Source organism: Salvia splendens, chromosome 1 (assembly GCF_004379255.2).
Source record: "Salvia splendens isolate huo1 chromosome 1, SspV2, whole genome shotgun sequence".
NCBI classification, from domain to species: domain Eukaryota; kingdom Viridiplantae; phylum Streptophyta; class Magnoliopsida; order Lamiales; family Lamiaceae; genus Salvia; species Salvia splendens.
The window spans coordinates 43,583,859-43,604,422 of NC_056032.1; the positions used below are offsets into that span (position 1 = coordinate 43,583,859).

Below are 20,564 nucleotides of genomic sequence, written 5' to 3' on the forward strand. Positions count from 1 at the left end.
TTGTACATTAATCAAACAAACCGCTACAGGCTGCTAAAATATAACATACGTTTCAAATTTGAATGACTTGGAATTTGTCAATTTCTTACAAATTTATCATAAGCTTTTTTTTAGATTAATCATCCATAAATATGATGTCTATCCAAAACTATCATTTTCAATTTCATATATAGGTGTCGTATTAGACAAAGTATACCATGAATGACATTGCATTTTTATAATATCTCATTTATTTATGAATAGAGACTTGTATTTTTTTTGTCCAGACCTACTTCTCAATTTACTTGTAACCTAATGTAGTAGAGCATATATGGAATTAATTCGCCCAATATTTCAGCCAAGCCAATGTTTATCTTTAATATCCAAAAAGCACTGATTGCACAAAATTGGCAAAAATTTATTGACTCAAATGTCTCTATGCAATAATTTCGATGATTACGACGGTCGACGATGCACAACCAAACTCAACATTAGGAGTATGACTTTGGGATGATTTACACAAATCTTAATGGAGACCACACGAACACCGTGAAACGAGCAAAACCTCATACTAATGGAATTAGGGAAACACTTATATATTACTTGCAAGATATGAGATGATTTGCCCCAACTATTGTTTAAATAATTTTATGTATTTATACTTTTTTAAAATAGTAATTAATTAGTTAAATTTGAGAATAAAAATTATCGTACGTCGAACCTTTACTTCTATAGCTAATTCATTTTTTTTTTGTTCTTATCAAAGATTAGTAATAAAAATATAATTTTTTGATTTTTTAAAATGTTTATATACATTAAATTTAATTTTTTATTTTGATTTTAAAAAAGTTGTTCAGGCCCCACATTTCAAATGCATATTGTATAACATTAATTGTATTTTAAACTTGTATATATATGCTTTCTTATTTCAGAATTAAGTTAGAATAACTTATTTGTTGAATGAATTTGTGTGGTTGAATAAGGTAAAGAATAGAAGTGAACCCCAATCTGATCGGATTGAGTCAGGATAAATATTTGGAATATATGACAACATGCACAGGAGATTACAATTCACACGCGTGTCTTTAATTAATTAGGCTTGGTACATATAATAAAGTTATGAAATAAAACAAAATCACAACTAATGAAGAATATTACTAGTAATTAGTTAGATATTAACCACATTAATTATAAAAATCAACAAATTAATCGGCTAGGCATCAAGTCTGACGCAGACACAAATACCTCTCAAATCTCCATTTATTATTTCAATTCGTTGCCCTCTCTTCCATCATCAACGTCTTATTTCTCACTCATTTTCCCAATTTTTGATCCCTTTTCTCGTTGAAAAGTTCATTTTATTGTTAATTAGATTTGCCATTCAAGAGTAGTGTAAACTACGTGACTAAAACACCTTAATTAAACCAATATATATCAAAACCTAACACACCCTAATTAACACACACACACACACAACCAGGAAAATTTACCTAACACACCCTAATTAACACACACACACACACAACCAGGAAAATCTGTGTTTTGAGATGATGAGTAGCAACAATATTCACTCACAAAGAAACATTCCCTTCTCATGGGAAAACGCACCCGGTGTTAGCAAGGCGGTGGCGCCACCACAACCACCACAACCGGAGAAGTCTAGGGTTTCGTTGCAAATCCCTCTCCCACCGTGTGCGAATTCATCGAAGAAGAAGGGAGAGAAGAAAAATTCTTCTTCTTCTTTGCTCCCTTTTTCGAGGATGGATGATCCTTTTCTTATAGCCTACAAAGAGGTGACGAAGAGCACGAAAAAGGGTAAGTCTCAAGGGTTTGGGTTTGGAGTGATGAAGAAGAATATCTCCATTTTTTCATGCAAACAATCATCTTGTGGCGTCGCCGGTGATAGTGTAGTTAGATTGTCACGCCTTCCTCTTTCAAGATCACGTAGAGATTGAAAAATAAACATTTTTTGATGAATGTATATAGACAGATATCGAATGTTATGTTATGGCTAACCCAATAAAACAAAGTTTTGAGACAAAAAATCTTCTTAATTCTTTCGATTTGGAAAATTAGGTGGTTGGTCATCGGCATCCCATTTTCGAACTTTCTCTTTGAAATTTGAAGTGGATTTCTTGCGTGAATCTCAACAATCACTTGTTCTGATTCTATATATCGATCGTTGTTATGTGACTTGTGAAGATCATCATTCTTTGTTTAGTTCAGATTAGTATTATTTGTTTTGCTTTTCAACATTTAGAAATTCTAATGCCTCAAAATTATTATTAGGTGATTTATTTTACAGTTTACATAAAAATCAATGGATGATTTGTTTTCTATGTAAATTATAAAATTAATAGCGTTAATGATAATTTTTGAGGTATTAAAATTAAAGTTAATATATAAAACATAACAAATCATGCTAACGAGGAGTTAGTGAGAATGATAATTATAAATAGACTATAGAATATGATTTGGGTTTTTTAATAGTTTCCGGCTAATTTGAGACCTTGAATAATTAATTACTAGTGCAATATTATACTCCATGTATCTACATGGTGATTAAAGTAATTATGTGTATTACATTATGATCCTATAATTGCAATATTGATCATTATGATCATTAAATTGTATTTGTGCACTATAATTAACTAGTAGTACTTCGTTAATATGCAACACACCTATAAATTAGTGCATTAAACTCTACACTCTATAAAGAGTAAAGTTGGAAAGTTAGCACAATTCCGTTATATAAATAATTTTTTAAAATTGGGGCAAAAGTTTGAACTACATCTAGCTAGCTATGGTGTATATGGTATAGTATATGATTTTATTGATTTTCAGAAATTTATTACCCAAAGATAGAGATAGTTTGGAGGAAGTTCTTTGTTTGTGGCTATTTGTCCATTTCGAGAAAAATTAAAGAAAAGTGGCAACTAATATTAAACTTTTATGCTATATATATAAGTATATAACCCACTTTGTCAAATGAATACAAGTTTTAGGCAGAAAAGTAAGTTTTGTTTTTTTCTTAATTAGAACTTGCATCGGTTATGATCATGGAAGTCGTAATTTTGTCCAATTAATGTTCGGCCGGCCACTTGATTATGGATGTGACATTTTTCAATACTACATTGGTCTAAATCGACTAAAGAATTGGGCTCTAAAAAATATTCATGTATTGAGAGCCCACTTGTTCATCCACATTTGAATTATAAGTGAAAAAATTAACTCTTTGGACTATTAATAATTTAATAATAATTAACTAAATATATGAACTACTAGTATAATATATCGATTTTAAGTTTGATTTTATCTACTGCATTAACTAATGGTTGTAATAATTAAAACTAAGTTTTATGATAATATTATTAAATAAATAAATAATAATAATAATAATAACAACAAATACAACGTAAAGTATGATCCATAATCTAAAAATTACATTAATATTTTGTGTTATTACTTGAGGACTTATATCATTATTATTTATTATTATTATTATTATTATTATTATTATTAAGTACATGATCCATAATTTTTAAAAATAATAAAATTTGCTTAATAGGTTATTAATTGATAACATAATAATATAAATATATTAATTATTACTATCATTATATTCGTAATTTAATAAATAAATATTAAATAATTTAAATATGTAAAATTCTTGAAATTATGAAAATAAATATAGTTCATTCTGGAGAAATTAGCACTATAGAACAAGAAATCAATATCTGACAGTTCGACACCAATAATTTTCTATGCTTTATGGGTTTCATGAAAAAGCATAAATCTTTCTTCATTTATAGCTGAAAAAAACATTATTGTTCTAAAAATCATTTTGTATAATATATATAAAAAAACATTAAATCTTTGTAACTGAATACGTCTGTTTCAACAACAATAATTGTTGAAAGAAATGTGAGTGGCTTGTGAAAAGGGGTAAAATTATAAAACATACATTTATTAGAATTGAAACGTATTCACGGAACTCACATATATAGGATGGGTGAAATTAATGTACAATTCCTAACTCACATGCATAAACTTTGCATATGCTGTACTGCTCCCAACGACCTACTACTACTCTTGCGTCTTGACACAACGGTATTGAAAACCGGCTAGATCTATGGACAAAATATAGACCACCTTACCTTAACCACAAGACCCAAATAATATCAATTTAATTACTATATAATTTTAAACTAAAAAATAAATTAATTTAATATTATATGTTTAGTATAAATGCTAATTATTTTTATCATCTACTAAATTCTAAGTTTATTTAATTATTAAATGATTTATAAAAAAATAATTTATCTACTTGATTATATTACCCCTGTAGGATTATGTCCTTTTTAAAGTGACAACATACCACCAATCTCATGTTGCCACGTGGCACGTTATCCAACAATATTCATTTAGTATGCGTTTACAGATTGCATGATAGTAATAAGTGGATTGCTGTGTAGCTAGTTGAGTATTGCTGTATAGGTATAGAATGTTACAGTTGCAGTATATATAGACAGATTGTTCTTTTATACTGTTATTTTGTTGTATAGCTAATACAACAATGCTCAGCACTCCACACATCAATCCACGTAGTACTATCACGCAATCTGTAGAAATCCATCTAAAACGCTTACTATGATATTGCTGAATACTCTCCTAATATTGTTGGATAGCGTGCCACGTGGCAGCACGAGGTTGGTGGTACGTTGTCACTCTAACTATGGTGGCACCCTAATGCTCCCCTACTCCTATATTCTTATCAAAATAGTTAAAAAAACTATAATATTTTATGCATCGCACAGAAAAATTAATTATATTTAATCAAAAAAATTCTATATTAACTAATAATTAGTATTTACTTATATATTCATATAAAATAACTAAACAAGTTTAATATTTTGTATATTAAACTTAATTCATACTATATGTTATGTACAGCTGACTCTGTTGCTTTCCAACAGGTCATGTACTAGTTTTTTTGTCTTACTATATCTACTAACCTAGTACAAAAGTTGGTTAACACAATAACCATTTCACTAGCATGTGACAATCTCATTAATAATATCTTCCAAAATAGCTTCTCCAATCTCTATGGAAACCTCATCTTTGTGTTGTTGAGAATCAAAACCCCACTCTCCCAAAGAAGCCATGAAATCACATTTCACAACATGAGATATGTTGTGTTCATGTATTGATTCTTGGCTCCATTGCCACACATTCTCACACACAGCCTTCCAAAGCTCCTCAGCTCCCAAGATCTTCTTCAGCTGCTTCCCGCCTCCCCCTTCGTTATCGTGCCTCCTCTCGTTCTCGATCACTTCTCTCACGCAGTCGACTAGAAGCTTCTTCGATTGCTGGAGTGCCCTCTTGTTTATGCTGTAGTGATGATCATGAGAATGTTCCTTGCATTCTTGAGATTTTGGGGCAGTTTTATGCTTTAATTTGCGTTGAGAAATCGACTTTGATGAATTCCCTTTTGTTTTTTTGAATTTGTATTGCCCTGCACAAGGTGGAATGAGGGAGTTCTGCTATGATCACTTGTTAACTTTTGCCCAATTCTGGTTTTGCACACGAACTTTATGTTTATCGCGGTTTTCCTCTTGATTTGTCTTAATTTTTTTTAAAATTGTCGAAAATCGTCTTTAGTCATCTGAAGACGAAATGCCGGAAATTGAAGAAGAGGGACGAGAAAAAGGAAAAAAAGAATGATTGCCGAAAACATGGTTCTAAAAATAGTTTTAGAAATAGACTAGAATTTGACCATACATGATTTATTTGACGATTTATATATTTTTAAATTATTGAGCAGAAAATACAAATATACTACAATTAGTAAATTTTTACCAATATTTGTTTTAATCGCTAAACGATGCCATTCTTGCGTTAATAACATCAAGTAGTCACTTAGCACTTAATTCAACAAAAAACATGTCGCTTTGAGTTTCTAAAGTACAAAACGACATCGTTTAGCACTTAGTTTTTATAGTACTACAATTTATACTCCACTAAATAGAGTCACACCGTTGTCACGTCAGCTTTGATTTACATAAAGGTTAAACGATTGCACCAGATATCATAGAAAAAATTGAAAGTTGATGTATTTTTTTTTAATAATTTAGTTAAATTATACATACTCTGGTGAAGTGGTGAGGCTTTGGATTCTGTTTCTTCAAGAACTGAGATTGGGCTGAGCTGTTTATCACAATCTTCTTCAACTGATCTCTAGCTTCAACGAAAGTTCAAACATATGAATGTCACATTTATCAAATTTGTAATGAAACAATGATCTAATTAATTTGTACCTCATCTTCCAAATCTGAGCAAGAACTGTAGAAAGTTGTGGAAGAGAACTCATCTTCATTATTTTTTCTGGGATTCTTGATTTTCTTTCTATTGTTATGCCGCAGAATTCTGCTGAAAACTGCTTTGACTACGTCCGAGCAGTTTGGGATGGCTTGCCGCCGTCTCTCCTTCAGGCTGCAACGCGCAAAGCCTCGTTCAAGAAGGTAAACTTCGAGAGCGAATGGCTCTTGTTGCTCCTGCAGAAATTCTCCCAGCAATTTAGGCATGGTCTCTGATTTGGGGGATGGAAAGTTTGAAGAAGATGATGTTTGTTGCTTGTGTAATAAATGTGTATAGACAGTGGATTTTTCTCTTCAATTTGTGAATGAATTATGGGAGACTATTCATGAGTTTGAGGCTTAAATATGGAGGGATGGGCATGAACTCTTTATACATACATATATAGTTACGATGTTTTAGGGCCGACGCACACAGAAAAAAATGTTGGTCAGGACTTTCGTTAAACTTATTTTCTTTTTATATTAACGTAACCTCTTCTCTCAAACTCATTTTTTCCGGCAAAGTTTTTTTTTTCCCTTCCTTTCTTTATGCAATTTCGGTTCTTCTTAATCTTCCCACCACCATCAATTTGGTCTATCTTAGTAAAAGTTGAAGATAATTTTTGACAATTTCGATAATAGAAAAAAGAAAAGTGTCATTTTGTAGTAGTTTGTGAATTTAATTATAATTATTAAACGTTGGGAATTTGTGTTGGAGGGATCAATATATCTTAAGATACAAGTAACCAAAAATATGCATTAAAGCATTAAACAAAGTGGATAAAAGTTAAGGTGTAACTTCAGTTTGCTAAAAAAAAGAAAAAGTGGAGTAAATGGAAGTTGTGCTACAACATCAGTTTGATCAAACAAACAATGCTTCACGATCACTCATCCAGTCTATTTTTATTTTCAAATTATTGTTGTATGAGAAGAAAAAAAAGGAAAATTATTTATACAACTAAAATTTATTGTTGCAGCGAAAAAATTCAAAAAGAAAAAGAAAATGCAGCATAATCTTTTGTTTGTTGTTTATTGGATGGTCCTCGTGATTTGGCTGTCTTGTTTTCATGGAAACTTAACTTGACACTAACAGAATCATTGTCGAATTGGATAGAATTGCCAAAATTTTATTAAATCTCATAGACAAAATCCATCTATTTTGTAATAATAGAGTGCTCATTTCAGTTGGAAGAAGAAGGCAGAGTTCGGTAAGCTCGGCTTTGAGCTGGAACTAGCCGAGAAGAAGAAGGCAGAAGAAGGAAGCTCGGCTTTGAGCTGGAACTAGCCGAGAAGGAAGTTCGGTTGTGAGCCGAGAAGGGAGTTCGGTCTTGAGCCGAGAAGGGAGTTCGGTCTTGAGCCGAGAAGGGAGTTCGGTCTTGAGCCGAGAAGGAAGAAGCAACCTAGCCGAACTAGCCGTTGGAGCAGCAGTTAGTTAGCTGAGATGTAGCGGTTATTCTTCTTGTTTTCTTGATTCATGTTGTAGTTAGTTAGTAGCAGTTGCTACTTGTTTGTAGAGCTTTAAATAGCTCATAAACCGTGTATGTAGTTTAGAAGTAGGAGTTTAATCAATAAAGAGTTTTCCAGTTTCTCTCCAAGATTATCATCTTCAATACTCAAAGTGTGAGTGTGTGTGTTTCTGCATTGTGTGATCTCATACAACAGTGAGTGTGTGTGTGATCTTCTTGAGTGTGTGAAAGCCTTGTGTGTCTAAATCACAACAAGTGGCGCCGTCTGTGGGAAGGGATATTGAAGCTGATTTGCAGAGGATCAAACGGTTTCAGAGATGGCAGCAAGGCTTGATGCAGAAAAGTTCACAGGCAAGAATGATTATAGCCTGTGGAAGATGAAGATGAAGGCGGTTTTGATTCAACAAGGCTTGGCCGCAGTTCTTACAAAACCAGAGGAGAAAGGAAAGGCTCCAGTGCTTGATGATAAAGCTCAGGCAAAGATGGAGGAGATGCAGCTCAAGGCACATTCTGCAGTGATTCTGTGCCTTGGAGATAAGGTCTTGAGGGATGTTCAAGAAGCCAAGACTGCGGTGGAGATCTTGGACAAGTTGGATGAAGTTTACTTGGCCAAATCCTTGGCTAACCGGCTGTATCTCAAGAAGAGGCTGTATGCCTATAGTTTTTCTGGAGATAGGTCCATCATTGAGGAGCTAGAGGAGTTCAACAAGATCATTGATGACCTGGGATCTGTTGATGTCAAGATTTCAGATGAGGATAAGGCCATTCTCACATTGAATGCCTTGCCTAGCTCGTATGACCAGTTAAGTGATGCAATTATCTATGGAAGAGATAAACCTATCACCTATGCAGAAGTCTATTCAGCCTTGATGGCCAAAGAACTCCAGAAGACAGCCAACAGAGGCTCTGCAAGCTCCAATGTTCAAGCTGCAGAGGCCTTGAATGTGAAGAAGTTCAAGAAGCAGAACTTCAAGAAGAAGTTTGAGGGCCCTAAACCCTCAAGTTCTGATGCTCAGAAGGAAACCAGAGCTTGCTATTGGTGCAAGAAACCTGGACATTTGAAGAAAGATTGTCATGCATGGAAGAGAAAGATGGCCTCTGAGGGACACAACCAATCTGATTGTGTGGAGAGTGCTGATCCCCCGGCTCAACTTATGAATATTAGTGACAGTGGGGTCAGTCACAGGTGGATAATGGACTCGGGGTGCAGCTTCCATATGTGCCCAAATAGAAGCTGGTTTCATGATCTTCAAGAAGCATCGGGTACGGTTGTTCTTGGAAATAATCATACTTGTCAGATAAAAGGGATAGGGAAAGTGAAGCTAAGCCTACAAGATGGCTCTGTGAAGATCCTGACTGGGGTGAGGTATATTCCAGACGTGAAGAGGAACCTCATCTCATTGGGAATGCTGGAGCAGAGGGGGTTCACTATATTAATGAGTCAAGGAAAATTGTTTGTGAAATCTGGAGATGCAGTGATGATGGAGGCTGACAGAGAGCATATTCTCTATTATTTGAAGGCTAAGGCTGTTGATGGAGAAAGCAATGCTGTGTCAGATGATTCCCTAATGCTATGGCACAAGAGGCTGGGCCATCCAGCAGAAGGAAGCTTGATAGAACTCATCAAGAAGGGCCTGATCTCTGGAGATTTCAACAAGATGGACCCCTGTGAGCAGTGTATACTTGGAAAAGCAAAGAAGGCACCCTATCCTACAGGTATTCACTCTTCTACAGCCCCTTTAGACTACATACATAGTGATCTTTGGGGGCCTTCACCGGTGTGTTCAATTGGTGGAGGAAAGTATTATCTAGCTATCATTGATGACTATACAAGGAAGTTGTGGGTATATATTCTTAAGGAGAAATCTGAAACACTCACTAAGTTCAAGATATGGTGTAAGGAGGTGGAGCTAGAGAAAGGAAGGAGTGTTAAATGTTTAAGAACTGACAATGGCTTGGAATTCTTGTCTGCTGAATTTGATATATTTTGCAAAGAGAAGGGTATGAAGAGGCACCGTACTGTTCCTGGTAATCCCCAGCAAAATGGTGTTGTGGAGAGGATGAATAGGACTATCCTAGAGAGGGTGAGGTGCCTGCTTCTTGGTTCTGGTTTGAGCAGCAGGTTCTGGGGAGAGGCAGTGTATACAGCAGCCTATCTCATCAATAAATGCCCATCTACTGCCCTGAAATCTGAAACTCCTGATTACATGTGGTATGGAGCTCATAGTGACTACTCAAAATACAAGGTGTTTGGGTGTGCAGCCTATGCTCATGCTAGGCAAAGTAAGCTTGAAGCTAGGGCTCTGAAATGTATCTTGCTGGGATATCAGAGGGGTGTTAAGGGGTATAGGCTCTGGTGTATTGAGCCTGGTAGGCAGAAGGTGGTGGTGAGTAGGGATGTGGTGTTCTTGGAGGATCAGATGCCCTACTTAAAAGGTAAGCTGGACTCCAGTGACTCCAGTGAAGTTGAGAGTGATTTCTTCAAGGTGGAGCCTATGGGAGTTGGCCTAGGAGCAGGTGGAGTCACTGACTCAGAAAATGAACCTGATCCAGAGGGTGATGGTGCTCCAGCTCAAGGTAGAAGAAATGATGAGCCCACAGCAGATCCTACCAGAGAGTACCAGATTGCAAGAGATAGGGGAAGGAGAAATGCAAAGCCTCCTGAGAAATTTGCAGATATGGTCTATTATGCACTGTGTGCTGCTGAGAGTATTGATATTGCTGATCCTCTCACCTATAAAGAGGCCATGAGAAGCAAAGACAGAGAGAGATGGATAGAGGCCATGAATGAAGAAATAGAGTCTTTACTCAAGAACAAAACCTGGATTTTGGTGGACAAATCCAAGCTGAATACAGATGGAAAGGAGAGGAAGCTGATCAGTTGCAAGTGGTTGTTTAAAAAGAAGGTAGAGACCACTGATAAAGACAGAATCAGGTTCAAAGCAAGGCTGGTGGCAAGGGGATTTACACAGCAAGAAGGAGTTGACTTCAATGAGGTGTTTGCTCCGGTTGTTAAGCACACTTCTATTAGGATTTTGTTGGCTGTGGTGAATCAGCTAGATTGGGAATTGCAGCAGCTTGATGTGAAGACTGCCTTCCTAAATGGAGACCTAGAGGAGACTATCTTCATGGATCAGCCAGAGGGCTATGTGAAGAGTGGTGAAGAAAGCAAGGTGTGCTTGCTACAAAAGAGTCTTTATGGTCTTAAGCAAAGTCCTAGACAATGGAACAAGAAGTTTGATGCACAAATGAAGAAGATTGGCTTCATTAGATCAGAGTTTGATGATTGCATCTACATCAAGAGGAAGGGCAAAACACCTATTGCCTATCTATTGCTCTATGTGGATGATATGCTACTTGCAGGACCTTCTATGACAGAAATTCAGCAAGTCAAGGAGGATTTGAAGTCTAGCTTTGAAATGAAGGATCTAGGAGAGTCAAGGAAGATCCTAGGCATACACATTCAGAGAGACAGAGGCTGCAAGAAGCTGTGGATGCTTCAAACTGACTATATTGAGAAAGTTTTGCAGAGATTCAAAATGGAAAATGCAAAAGCTGCATCAACTCCTCTGTCCCAGAGTTTTAAGCTTTCAAAGGAGCAGGCCCCTAAATCTAAGCAAGAGGCTGAGGAGATGGAGTCTATTCCTTATGCTAGTGTGGTTGGAAGTGTTATGTATACTATGATCTGTACCAGACCAGATCTGGCACATGCTATCTCAGTGACTAGCAGATACATGGCTGACCCGGGGAAGGAGCATTGGAATGCTCTTAAGTGGATATTGAGGTACATGAAGTCAACCAGTGGCTGGGGAATTGTCTTCAATGGCTGGGAAGGTGAATCTGAGGAGGTTGTGCATGGCTATTGTGATGCAGACTATGCTGCAAACCTGGACAACAGAAAGTCCCAAACAGGTTATCTTTTCACCATGTTTGGAACTGTAATCAGCTGGAAATCAGGGTTGCAAAGTGTTGTTGCTCTCTCAACAACAGAATCAGAGTATATAGCTCTCACTGCAGCTGTACAGGAGAGCTTTTGGATTCAGGGAGTGATTTCTGATTTTGGTTTTGACCAAAAGACAATGGTGATTCATTGTGACAGCAGCTCAGCTATGTGCTTGGCTAAACATCCGGGTTTTCATGAAAGGAGCAAGCACATAGACATAAAGTTGCATTTTATTAGGGATGAGATTGAGAAAGGGAGAGTGAAGGTGATTAAGATTAACACCTTGCACAATCCGGCTGACATGCTAACAAAGTCTCTAGGTAGAGACAAGTTTGATCATTGCAAGAAGTTGATCAATGTTTGTGCAAGAACTGAGATGAGCCCTCAGGTGGAGAATTGTAATAATAGAGTGCTCATTTCAGTTGGAAGAAGAAGGCAGAGTTCGGTAAGCTCGGCTTTGAGCTGGAACTAGCCGAGAAGAAGAAGGCAGAAGAAGGAAGCTCGGCTTTGAGCTGGAACTAGCCGAGAAGGAAGTTCGGTTGTGAGCCGAGAAGGGAGTTCGGTCTTGAGCCGAGAAGGGAGTTCGGTCTTGAGCCGAGAAGGAAGAAGCAACCTAGCCGAACTAGCCGTTGGAGCAGCAGTTAGTTAGCTGAGATGTAGCGGTTATTCTTCTTGTTTTCTTGATTCATGTTGTAGTTAGTTAGTAGCAGTTGCTACTTGTTTGTAGAGCTTTAAATAGCTCATAAACCGTGTATGTAGTTTAGAAGTAGGAGTTTAATCAATAAAGAGTTTTCCAGTTTCTCTCCAAGATTATCATCTTCAATACTCAAAGTGTGAGTGTGTGTGTTTCTGCATTGTGTGATCTCATACAACAGTGAGTGTGTGTGTGATCTTCTTGAGTGTGTGAAAGCCTTGTGTGTCTAAATCACAACATATTTGAACCAACTTCAATAACATAATCTTGATTTTTACTCGCCTTAGATTTCCGTGGGTCCCATTTACGTTGTTTTGTCTCGGGATACTTTGTCCTAACTCACACATAATTGCCGCATGCTACACCCGCTTGAGTCCTAGAGTTTTTTTAAGATAGACGAAAAAAGTGATAGAAATCCATGAGTTCCATCTTAAAACTAATTGGTGATAAGAGGAGAGGTCCATGAGACTTATACAGTGGATTAAGCTCTTTGTGTACACCGATGTGAGATATTATTATATTCATTTTTATGTTTCAATTGCCAACAAAAAGAAGATGCACCCTATTTGGTACTAGAGTAACACCTATCAAATCTGTTAAGTCCTCCTCGAATATATAGTCTCATACATGCACACACATGGAAGTCGAAGTCGCTCCTTGTCTGTGTCTGTGCTCTGGCATTGCACATTCAATGTTACCAACCTTGATTTAATGAGAAGAATATATGGTCTAATTGAACATTGATATGGAGCTAAAATACAGCCAACTCCATGTGCATGGATCTCGTTTTCATTATTAATTCCACCTCCAATTATATTTTTATTGGGAGTATTGAAATAGATGATAGAAAATCAGATGCACCATCATTTACCAATTTCATGTATAACACAAGATTTATTATACACTATTATTGTATGATTAGAGAGTGGCCTTTTTCTGTGAAAGAACTTGTACACATATATGATTTCGAATTGGTACTAATTAGGTCAGGAAAATTAAATTAATAGAGTCATTCAATATTCTATAGGTGCAATTTAATTAATGTGTGCCTCCAATATTAGCTCAATAAGTGAAATAAAATGTACTCCCAATAAGTTCACTTAAATTTTAACAAATGTAATAAAAAGGGGTTTGAAAAAGTTAGTGGAAAACCAGTAAAACTATGCTACCAAAACAATACCAGAAGAGTGTACAATTCTTTGCTATTGGTGTGTTCTTTCCAGTGGCGAATCCAGACTTTTTAAACTGTGGGTACGAATTTTATGATAAATAAACATACAACATAAGAAAAATAACACATTAAAATATAAAATAAAGTAAATTAAATTAAATTATAATATATATATATATATATATATATATATATATATAAACTACCACAAAATATTATTAAAAAAGACTTACTAAAATCTTTAAATATAAGTAACAATCTAGAGAACAAAATGATAATCTACAAAATATAAAATCTAAGTAAAATAGGTATACAAAATAGAAAACAAAATCATAAAACTTAATCTACAAAATATAAAATTTAAGTTAAAAAGTATACAAAACAGAGAACAAAATCATATAACTACAAAACAGAATACAAATGAAAAGAAAATTGAGTTCAAGGGAACTCAAACTCGGGTCTCTCCATGTAGGTAAAATACCTCTCCAACCGCTGCGCCACTGATGTGTTTTGAAATATGAATCTAAATATAACAATATGTACGCAATTATTTGGGGGTTGTTATAAGCTGGATCCGCCAATGGTTCTTTCGGTATTCAATTATGAATCATTCACCCAGTATTAGAAATTACAAAGAAATATAAATTTTTAACAAAAATAACTATTTAAATCATAAAGTTTGGTCAACTTCTGGTTAGTCCTATAAGTCTCGACATATTAAATCATTAAGTTTCAATTTTTCTCAATTGTCTCGTTTATATATAAATCAATGTCTTTTGTTGATGTTCAAAACGGCGTGTGAGATTGCTTCATCTACAATTAGTATAAATTAGTTATTGCTTTATGGAAAAGACTATCGATTAGTGATAGTAGAGAGACATGAAAAAACAGATTGTGGCTACCTAACAAATTGATTGGGGAATATTCTGCAAAAACAATTAACTCGATTGGAAATGTTAGAAATCTATTGAACAGATTTAATCAATTATTGGTAAGATGATGGTTCTAAGCCAAACAAGAGTATCAACAGTAGCTTGTTTTCCTCCTCCTAACTCCTAAGCATACATCAACGTGCTCTACTGGTGTTGCAAACCGTTGAGCACGTTGTGCTCAGACGCAAAATTTATGTAAAAGCTCATATTTCGTTTCCCAAATAGAGCTCACCACATGATATTATATTGGTAGTTTTTAATAATTCACAAAAAATAGACTTTAGTTTATTTATTATTCTTCCTTTTACCTATAGATACACTTATTTTCATAATTTAATTTTTTATTTTAGCGTTTAATTAGGTAACATTTGATTTATTTTAATTTTATAATTTTAATATAATTTTAGTACTTTGTACTCATTCATAAAATAATTTAATTGAATTTATGAATAATAAAATAAGAAATGAGAAATATGTAAAATAGGTGGAAACTTTGGTGTGGGCCAAGTGTGAAGACTATGGTCCAATGTTTTTCGAGGGGCTTTGGCCCATAAACTAATTGTGAATCATACAACACCCGTGTAAAGTTTAATATTGAAACAATAAATAGTGACCAATTTGATAAAAGCATCATAGTTTAATAACCATCAATTAAAAAAACCACACATATATAGGAAGATGTTAAGTTTCATTACTCGGAAAATAAATGAATTCAAGCAAGGCAGCAAAGTAATAATATAATCATTATCTCATACAGTTTTCTCTCAGCAGCTCTAGATGAGGATTTGCTATGCTTGCATAAATTTACCAAGTGATCACAGTTATACATCTGCAAATTCATGTCTGAATCCCCCGACTTCATCTGTAAATTTATGCACATTTCGAGTATTTCACCAAAATTACTTACACTATAGTGTGGAGTTGGTGCAATAGCCTTAGGCAAGGGGTTCGGAGCATTTCAGATCAACTTCCCGATCCGGCTCATCCTCTTTGACAACATCCTACAACAAGAAAAAGTAAGGCATTATTATTGATGATTGGAGAAGTTTGCAACATTTCTTGGGAATTTTGCATATGGCGCCGAGACAAATGAGCAAATGTAGTTCCCTGTTCGCATATAGTAAGCAATATACTCGGTAGAATATGAGAACTCAACAATCAACTATACACAATGTTTTGTACTTGTATATATAGACTAATTAAACTAACAATTATAAGTTCGTTTTGGCTATTGTATGTTTGGTGATTTGAAACAATGTAAATTTTTAGGAAAAGCAGATGCTGCATGGAAATACTTAACATGGTAAACATACAAAATCATTACCAAATCCTACAATTTTGAAGCTACACCAGTTACTTTTAGGAAAGATAAATCAGAATAGGATTTAAGTACCATGTCTTTTGGTTCAGGTTCAGCTAATTCACTCTTCACTCTGCCTGGTAGAGGCTTCCTGTGCACAAAAGGATATTCGAAAGCATTCAAGAGAAGAGAACAGATATTTCAAAAGAAGTGCACAAATAAAATAAATGTACCGTTCATCATCAAGTTCCATATCAGAGTCGGGGTCATATCTCTCATCCTCTCCATCATGATCTTCTTCCATCTGCATAGAAAACATGTTGAGAACAGTTCAAAGTAGAGTTCCAAAGGTTGAGACCTTTGAATTTGAGCTGTTCAGGCGATAGATGAAAGTAACTGCACATTAGGTGAGATTCAGCAATTGTATCTTCGTTTTTTCTACTTTGACAAAGTTGTTTGTCCTTATTTGCAGAAAAGGTTTATAAAATATTATATCATGTTATTTAGTTCTTTTGGGAAACAAAAACTGAGGTACAATAATCCAAATATCTAATAGACGTGTAAAATGCCTATAAATAAACTGCAATATCAAATTCCTCCGAGTTAAAATGGTTTTCACGATTAAACCATACATAAATTAAAAAGAGCACATTTAGCAAAGGGTGAAAATGATGCAGAACGTAACTTAGCAAAATAAATCTGTTGAGCTCTTTCAGTTCTTTTATTTGCATTTTAAGGTCAGGAATATAAGGCCAGAAACAAGGAGCCCATGGAGCAATAAAGATGAAAAGTCGCATCAATTTTTCAGTACATATCCTACTATTTAGGTGAATCAAATCTTCAATGTCATCAGTGGAGAACAACTCAAAGATAAGCAAACAAGCAAGGGGTGCATTAACTGTGTTGGAAGTGGAAGGCTGACAGCTTACTCATTATTGGCGCAATGAAACATACTCATCAATGGCGCAATAAAACATACGCATTCTGTACAAATGTTGCATGCCATATGAATAGCTCAAGTCATACAATTATAATAAACCTAATTATGAGATGCAAAGGTAACCTGTGGCAGTTCACTATCTGGTGGCCGCTCCTGAAATTGGACACTTGGTGCATGCTGAAGCCTTGAGAGGTTTTCAAGAAGCTTTGATTTGATCTCTTCCAATAAATGACGCGAGTTCTTATTTTCCATGTTACTTGGAGCAACATGCAGAGTATAATCAGGACCGAAATACTCATAGTATTCATGCTGTGGTATCTTGTCATCAAGTTCAATGCCAAGTGCTACACTTGTCTGTAAAATCAAAATTGACAAGCATTAATAAGAGACACTCTGTCACAACAACGGACTGAGAAGGGTCACACAAAATATACTTTGTTTAAATCATTAAAGAGTTGATATGCATCTTTCATTTTACATATGGGCTAATAAGTACAAGTTACCAAATAACTTTTCTGCAGAAGCAGTAAAAAAATGAAACAGCTTCATGATTTGGTTCAATGTGACAGGTGGCTAGAATATTGGCTTACCTCATAACACCAGCAACGAGCAACATTACGTATGGTGTAACCACCACCACCCACCAACAGGAGAGGCACGTTGAATGATCTCATAAACCTCACACACTCGGCATGACCCTTAATGGAGAGATTAAAGCATCCTAACCGATCCCCAGACAGCGAGTCTGCACCACATTGTAATACTACCGCACCAGGTTTAAAAATCTCCATAACCTTTCCCATTATTGGCTTAAATAGACACTGATAGCTTTCGTCATCAATTCCATCATCCAAGGGAACATTAAGAGAGTAATATTTTCCCTTCCCAAATCCAATGTCTCGTACATCACCTGTCCCAGGAAAATAATCTCCAAATTTATGAAAAGAAACAGTCATCACCCTATCTGTAGTGTAAAATGCTTCCTCAACTCCATCACCATGGTGAATATCAATGTCTATATAGAGAACACGCTGCAAAAAAAAAGACTTAATTAACAATAAAATGCCAACGTAGAGAATGCAGTACCAATTCTGTCTAATCAACATGCTCCAAACATCTAAATAACAGCCGGATAAATCCTGGTGAGTATGCAGCAAAGAAGTGTTTTAAAAAATTTAAGGACTTACGAAAACGGAACATCCATATACCACCAAAATTGGCAATTGATAGACCGAGGCATTTGGGGCAGCAATAATCATACCATAAATTTGTCAAAATGAGTACATAAAGAAACTTAAAATGGACTCTAATCTGTTCAACATAATTAAAATCAAAGACGAGTCAGAACGTTAGTCTAATTTTGTGGTATGATAGAGGTTTGGCATGTCCATGGTTAAGTTCTTTTTTTCAACTCCACATCAAATTGACTAAGTGGAATTCATGCTATGAATGATTAACTTGGTATTCTTGAATAAATTTCTAAGATGGGTTTTAGCAGAGACAAGCTGTAGCAACACATAAAAACAACAGATTCACAAATACTCATATTTCACGCAAGATGCTTGCTCCAGAATCCTGCAATCCAAGAAATCTGTAAACACAAAGCAGAAAAGAGGGCACAGAAGTAAAAAACCTCATGAACTTTTAGGAGTTCTAAGATAGCCAGCACGATGTCATTCACATAACAAAATCCAGAAGCCTCGCATTTCTTGGCATGATGCAACCCACCAGCCCAATTCACTGCTATATCACAATGGCCATGATTTAGCTTCACGGCCCCACCAACCGAACCACCTGCAGAAGTCTGGCAGAACGAGTACAGACCATCGAATACAGGACAGTCTTCACCAACATTAAACCTCTTCAGCTGCCTGAGCTGTTCCTGTTGTGTCTCCGGTGTGATGGTCCTCAGAAAATTAACATAATCATCAGCGTGAAATCTGGCGAGATCTTTGTCTCTGGCGGGATTCGGCTTGAGAACATGCATATGCTGCAACATTCCATAATGTGCAAGAAGCGCGTGCGTCATGCGCATCCTGTGAGGCTTCATCGGGTGACCTTGCCCGTAGTAATAATTCCCTACCTCAGGGTCATAGAAATAGCTTACTTTCCGCTTGACCCCATCGGCTCCACCTGGTAGAGAATTGCCTCCGGTATCCATTCTCCGATGATAAATTAATTACTGTTAATCCTCAACGAAACAACTGAAAAATAGCAACAAAGAAATAGATAATTGGCGAGTGAAATAGGACAAGTACGTTAACGACATGAAAATAATCTGTAGAGTGAGATTTACAGAAGAACAATTCTCTATCCAGTAGAAAAAACTGGCTAAATCGTAAATTGAGGGTTTGGTTTGTCTAAGGCAAAGAAAAATCAACGATCGAATGCAAACTTCAACTCAAACCTAAGTTTATTTTCAAAGTCGCAAATCATAATATATAATTAAACAAAATGATTAAGCGATAACCTATGAAGAAATTGTTCAGATACAACAACAAATCTACAATTGTCTAAAACTACAGCGGATGAACAAAGAGTAAAATGGAGTAACGGTAAAGTTCAATTTATTCAAAAGAAACCTCAACATCAAAAGCAGCTAGTACTCGAAGATCATACAATGCAAAGCGACAAAAAGAATTAACGAATGCAGCAGCGATAAACGAGAGACAGAGAGTTTACCAGAGTCCAGAGAGATGAAGAAGGTTGAACAATTGCAAGACTTTAAGCGGCAGAGGTATTTATGAATTATTATTCGCTTTAATTTTTCTGTTTAGGTAAGTATCGGAATAGAAATTTCTGGAATTTGCTTCGCTCACGATTTAAATATTTATTTAATTTTCCATATATTTCTTAGTTTTAAGTCATAAATAGTTTGGCTTAAACATTCAAAGAAATGGAGTTTATGAGTGATTATCTATTAATGTAGTTTGAATTTTTCATATTAGTAGCTTAAATTTATAAACTTTGGATGCCATGAGAATTGAGATAGGGTCGAATTTATGTTCCACTTATTCAAAATAATTTACCCTAGGCAATTTTATTGAACAAAACTTGTGTGTGGGCGAATTTAGGTTATAGGAGTATTAATTTAGGTTATGATATTTATGATACTAATGGAAAAGGATTAAATATTAAATAAAATTCTTAACAATGTAGGAAATTGCACGCTCTTCTTGTCTTTTTCTTCTTGCCCCTTTAAGAAAAACCGAGATAAGGTGGTGCGCACGAACTTAGGCACACCTTCCGAGTGTCGCGGACTCGAAATTGTCTGTTTCGAAAATCCAAAAATGTGCTCTCACCTTTGCGACTTTAGGCACATTAATTAGGAAAATAGTTATGACATTACTTAAAAGGATTAATTAGGATTAATTACTAAATGAAATCCTTAACTATGTTGGACATCACGCGCAAGCAAGATTCTCTTTCAGAATATCAGAAACAAGGTGATGCGTGCCTATTTAGGCACATTAATTAGGAAAATAGTAATGGTATTTATAACAGTATTTATATAAAAGTTAAATATATATAAAATCCGAAACAAGGTAGTGCGTGCGAAATTAGGCACATTAATTAGGAAACTAGTTACTGGTATTACTTAAAAGGATTAAAAATTAAATAAAATTGTTAACTATAGTATGTTCAAAATCGTGTGCTCACCTTTTCGGTGGCCCGCATGCAAGATTGTCTCTTTCAGAAAATCCCGAGACAAATTAGTGTGCAAATTTAGACATATTAACTAAAAAAAATGTTGTGGTATTATGATATTTATTACAAGGATTA

At 35.3% G+C, this 20,564-nt stretch overlaps 2 protein-coding genes across 2 annotated transcripts; both read right to left on the reverse strand.

The window, feature by feature from the left end:
- Positions 1 to 4,890: 4,890 nt before the first annotated feature.
- LOC121801155 lies at positions 4,891 to 6,756 on the reverse strand. Its single transcript, XM_042200605.1, has 3 exons — positions 6,297 to 6,756; positions 6,129 to 6,216; positions 4,891 to 5,494 (listed from the first exon to the last, which is right to left on the reverse strand). Exons 1-3 carry the CDS (start codon positions 6,561 to 6,563, stop codon positions 5,031 to 5,033), a joined length of 819 nt encoding a protein of 272 aa, XP_042056539.1. The 5' UTR covers positions 6,564 to 6,756; the 3' UTR covers positions 4,891 to 5,030.
- Positions 6,757 to 15,210: 8,454 nt separating this feature from the next.
- On the reverse strand, positions 15,211 to 19,568 carry LOC121754105 (histone deacetylase 19-like). Its single transcript, XM_042149451.1, has 7 exons — positions 19,464 to 19,568; positions 18,415 to 18,985; positions 17,372 to 17,812; positions 16,905 to 17,135; positions 16,075 to 16,145; positions 15,935 to 15,992; positions 15,211 to 15,542 (listed from the first exon to the last, which is right to left on the reverse strand). Exons 2-7 carry the CDS (start codon positions 18,940 to 18,942, stop codon positions 15,477 to 15,479), a joined length of 1,395 nt encoding a protein of 464 aa, XP_042005385.1. The 5' UTR covers positions 18,943 to 18,985; positions 19,464 to 19,568; the 3' UTR covers positions 15,211 to 15,476.
- Between the last annotated feature and the right edge of the window lie 996 nt (positions 19,569 to 20,564).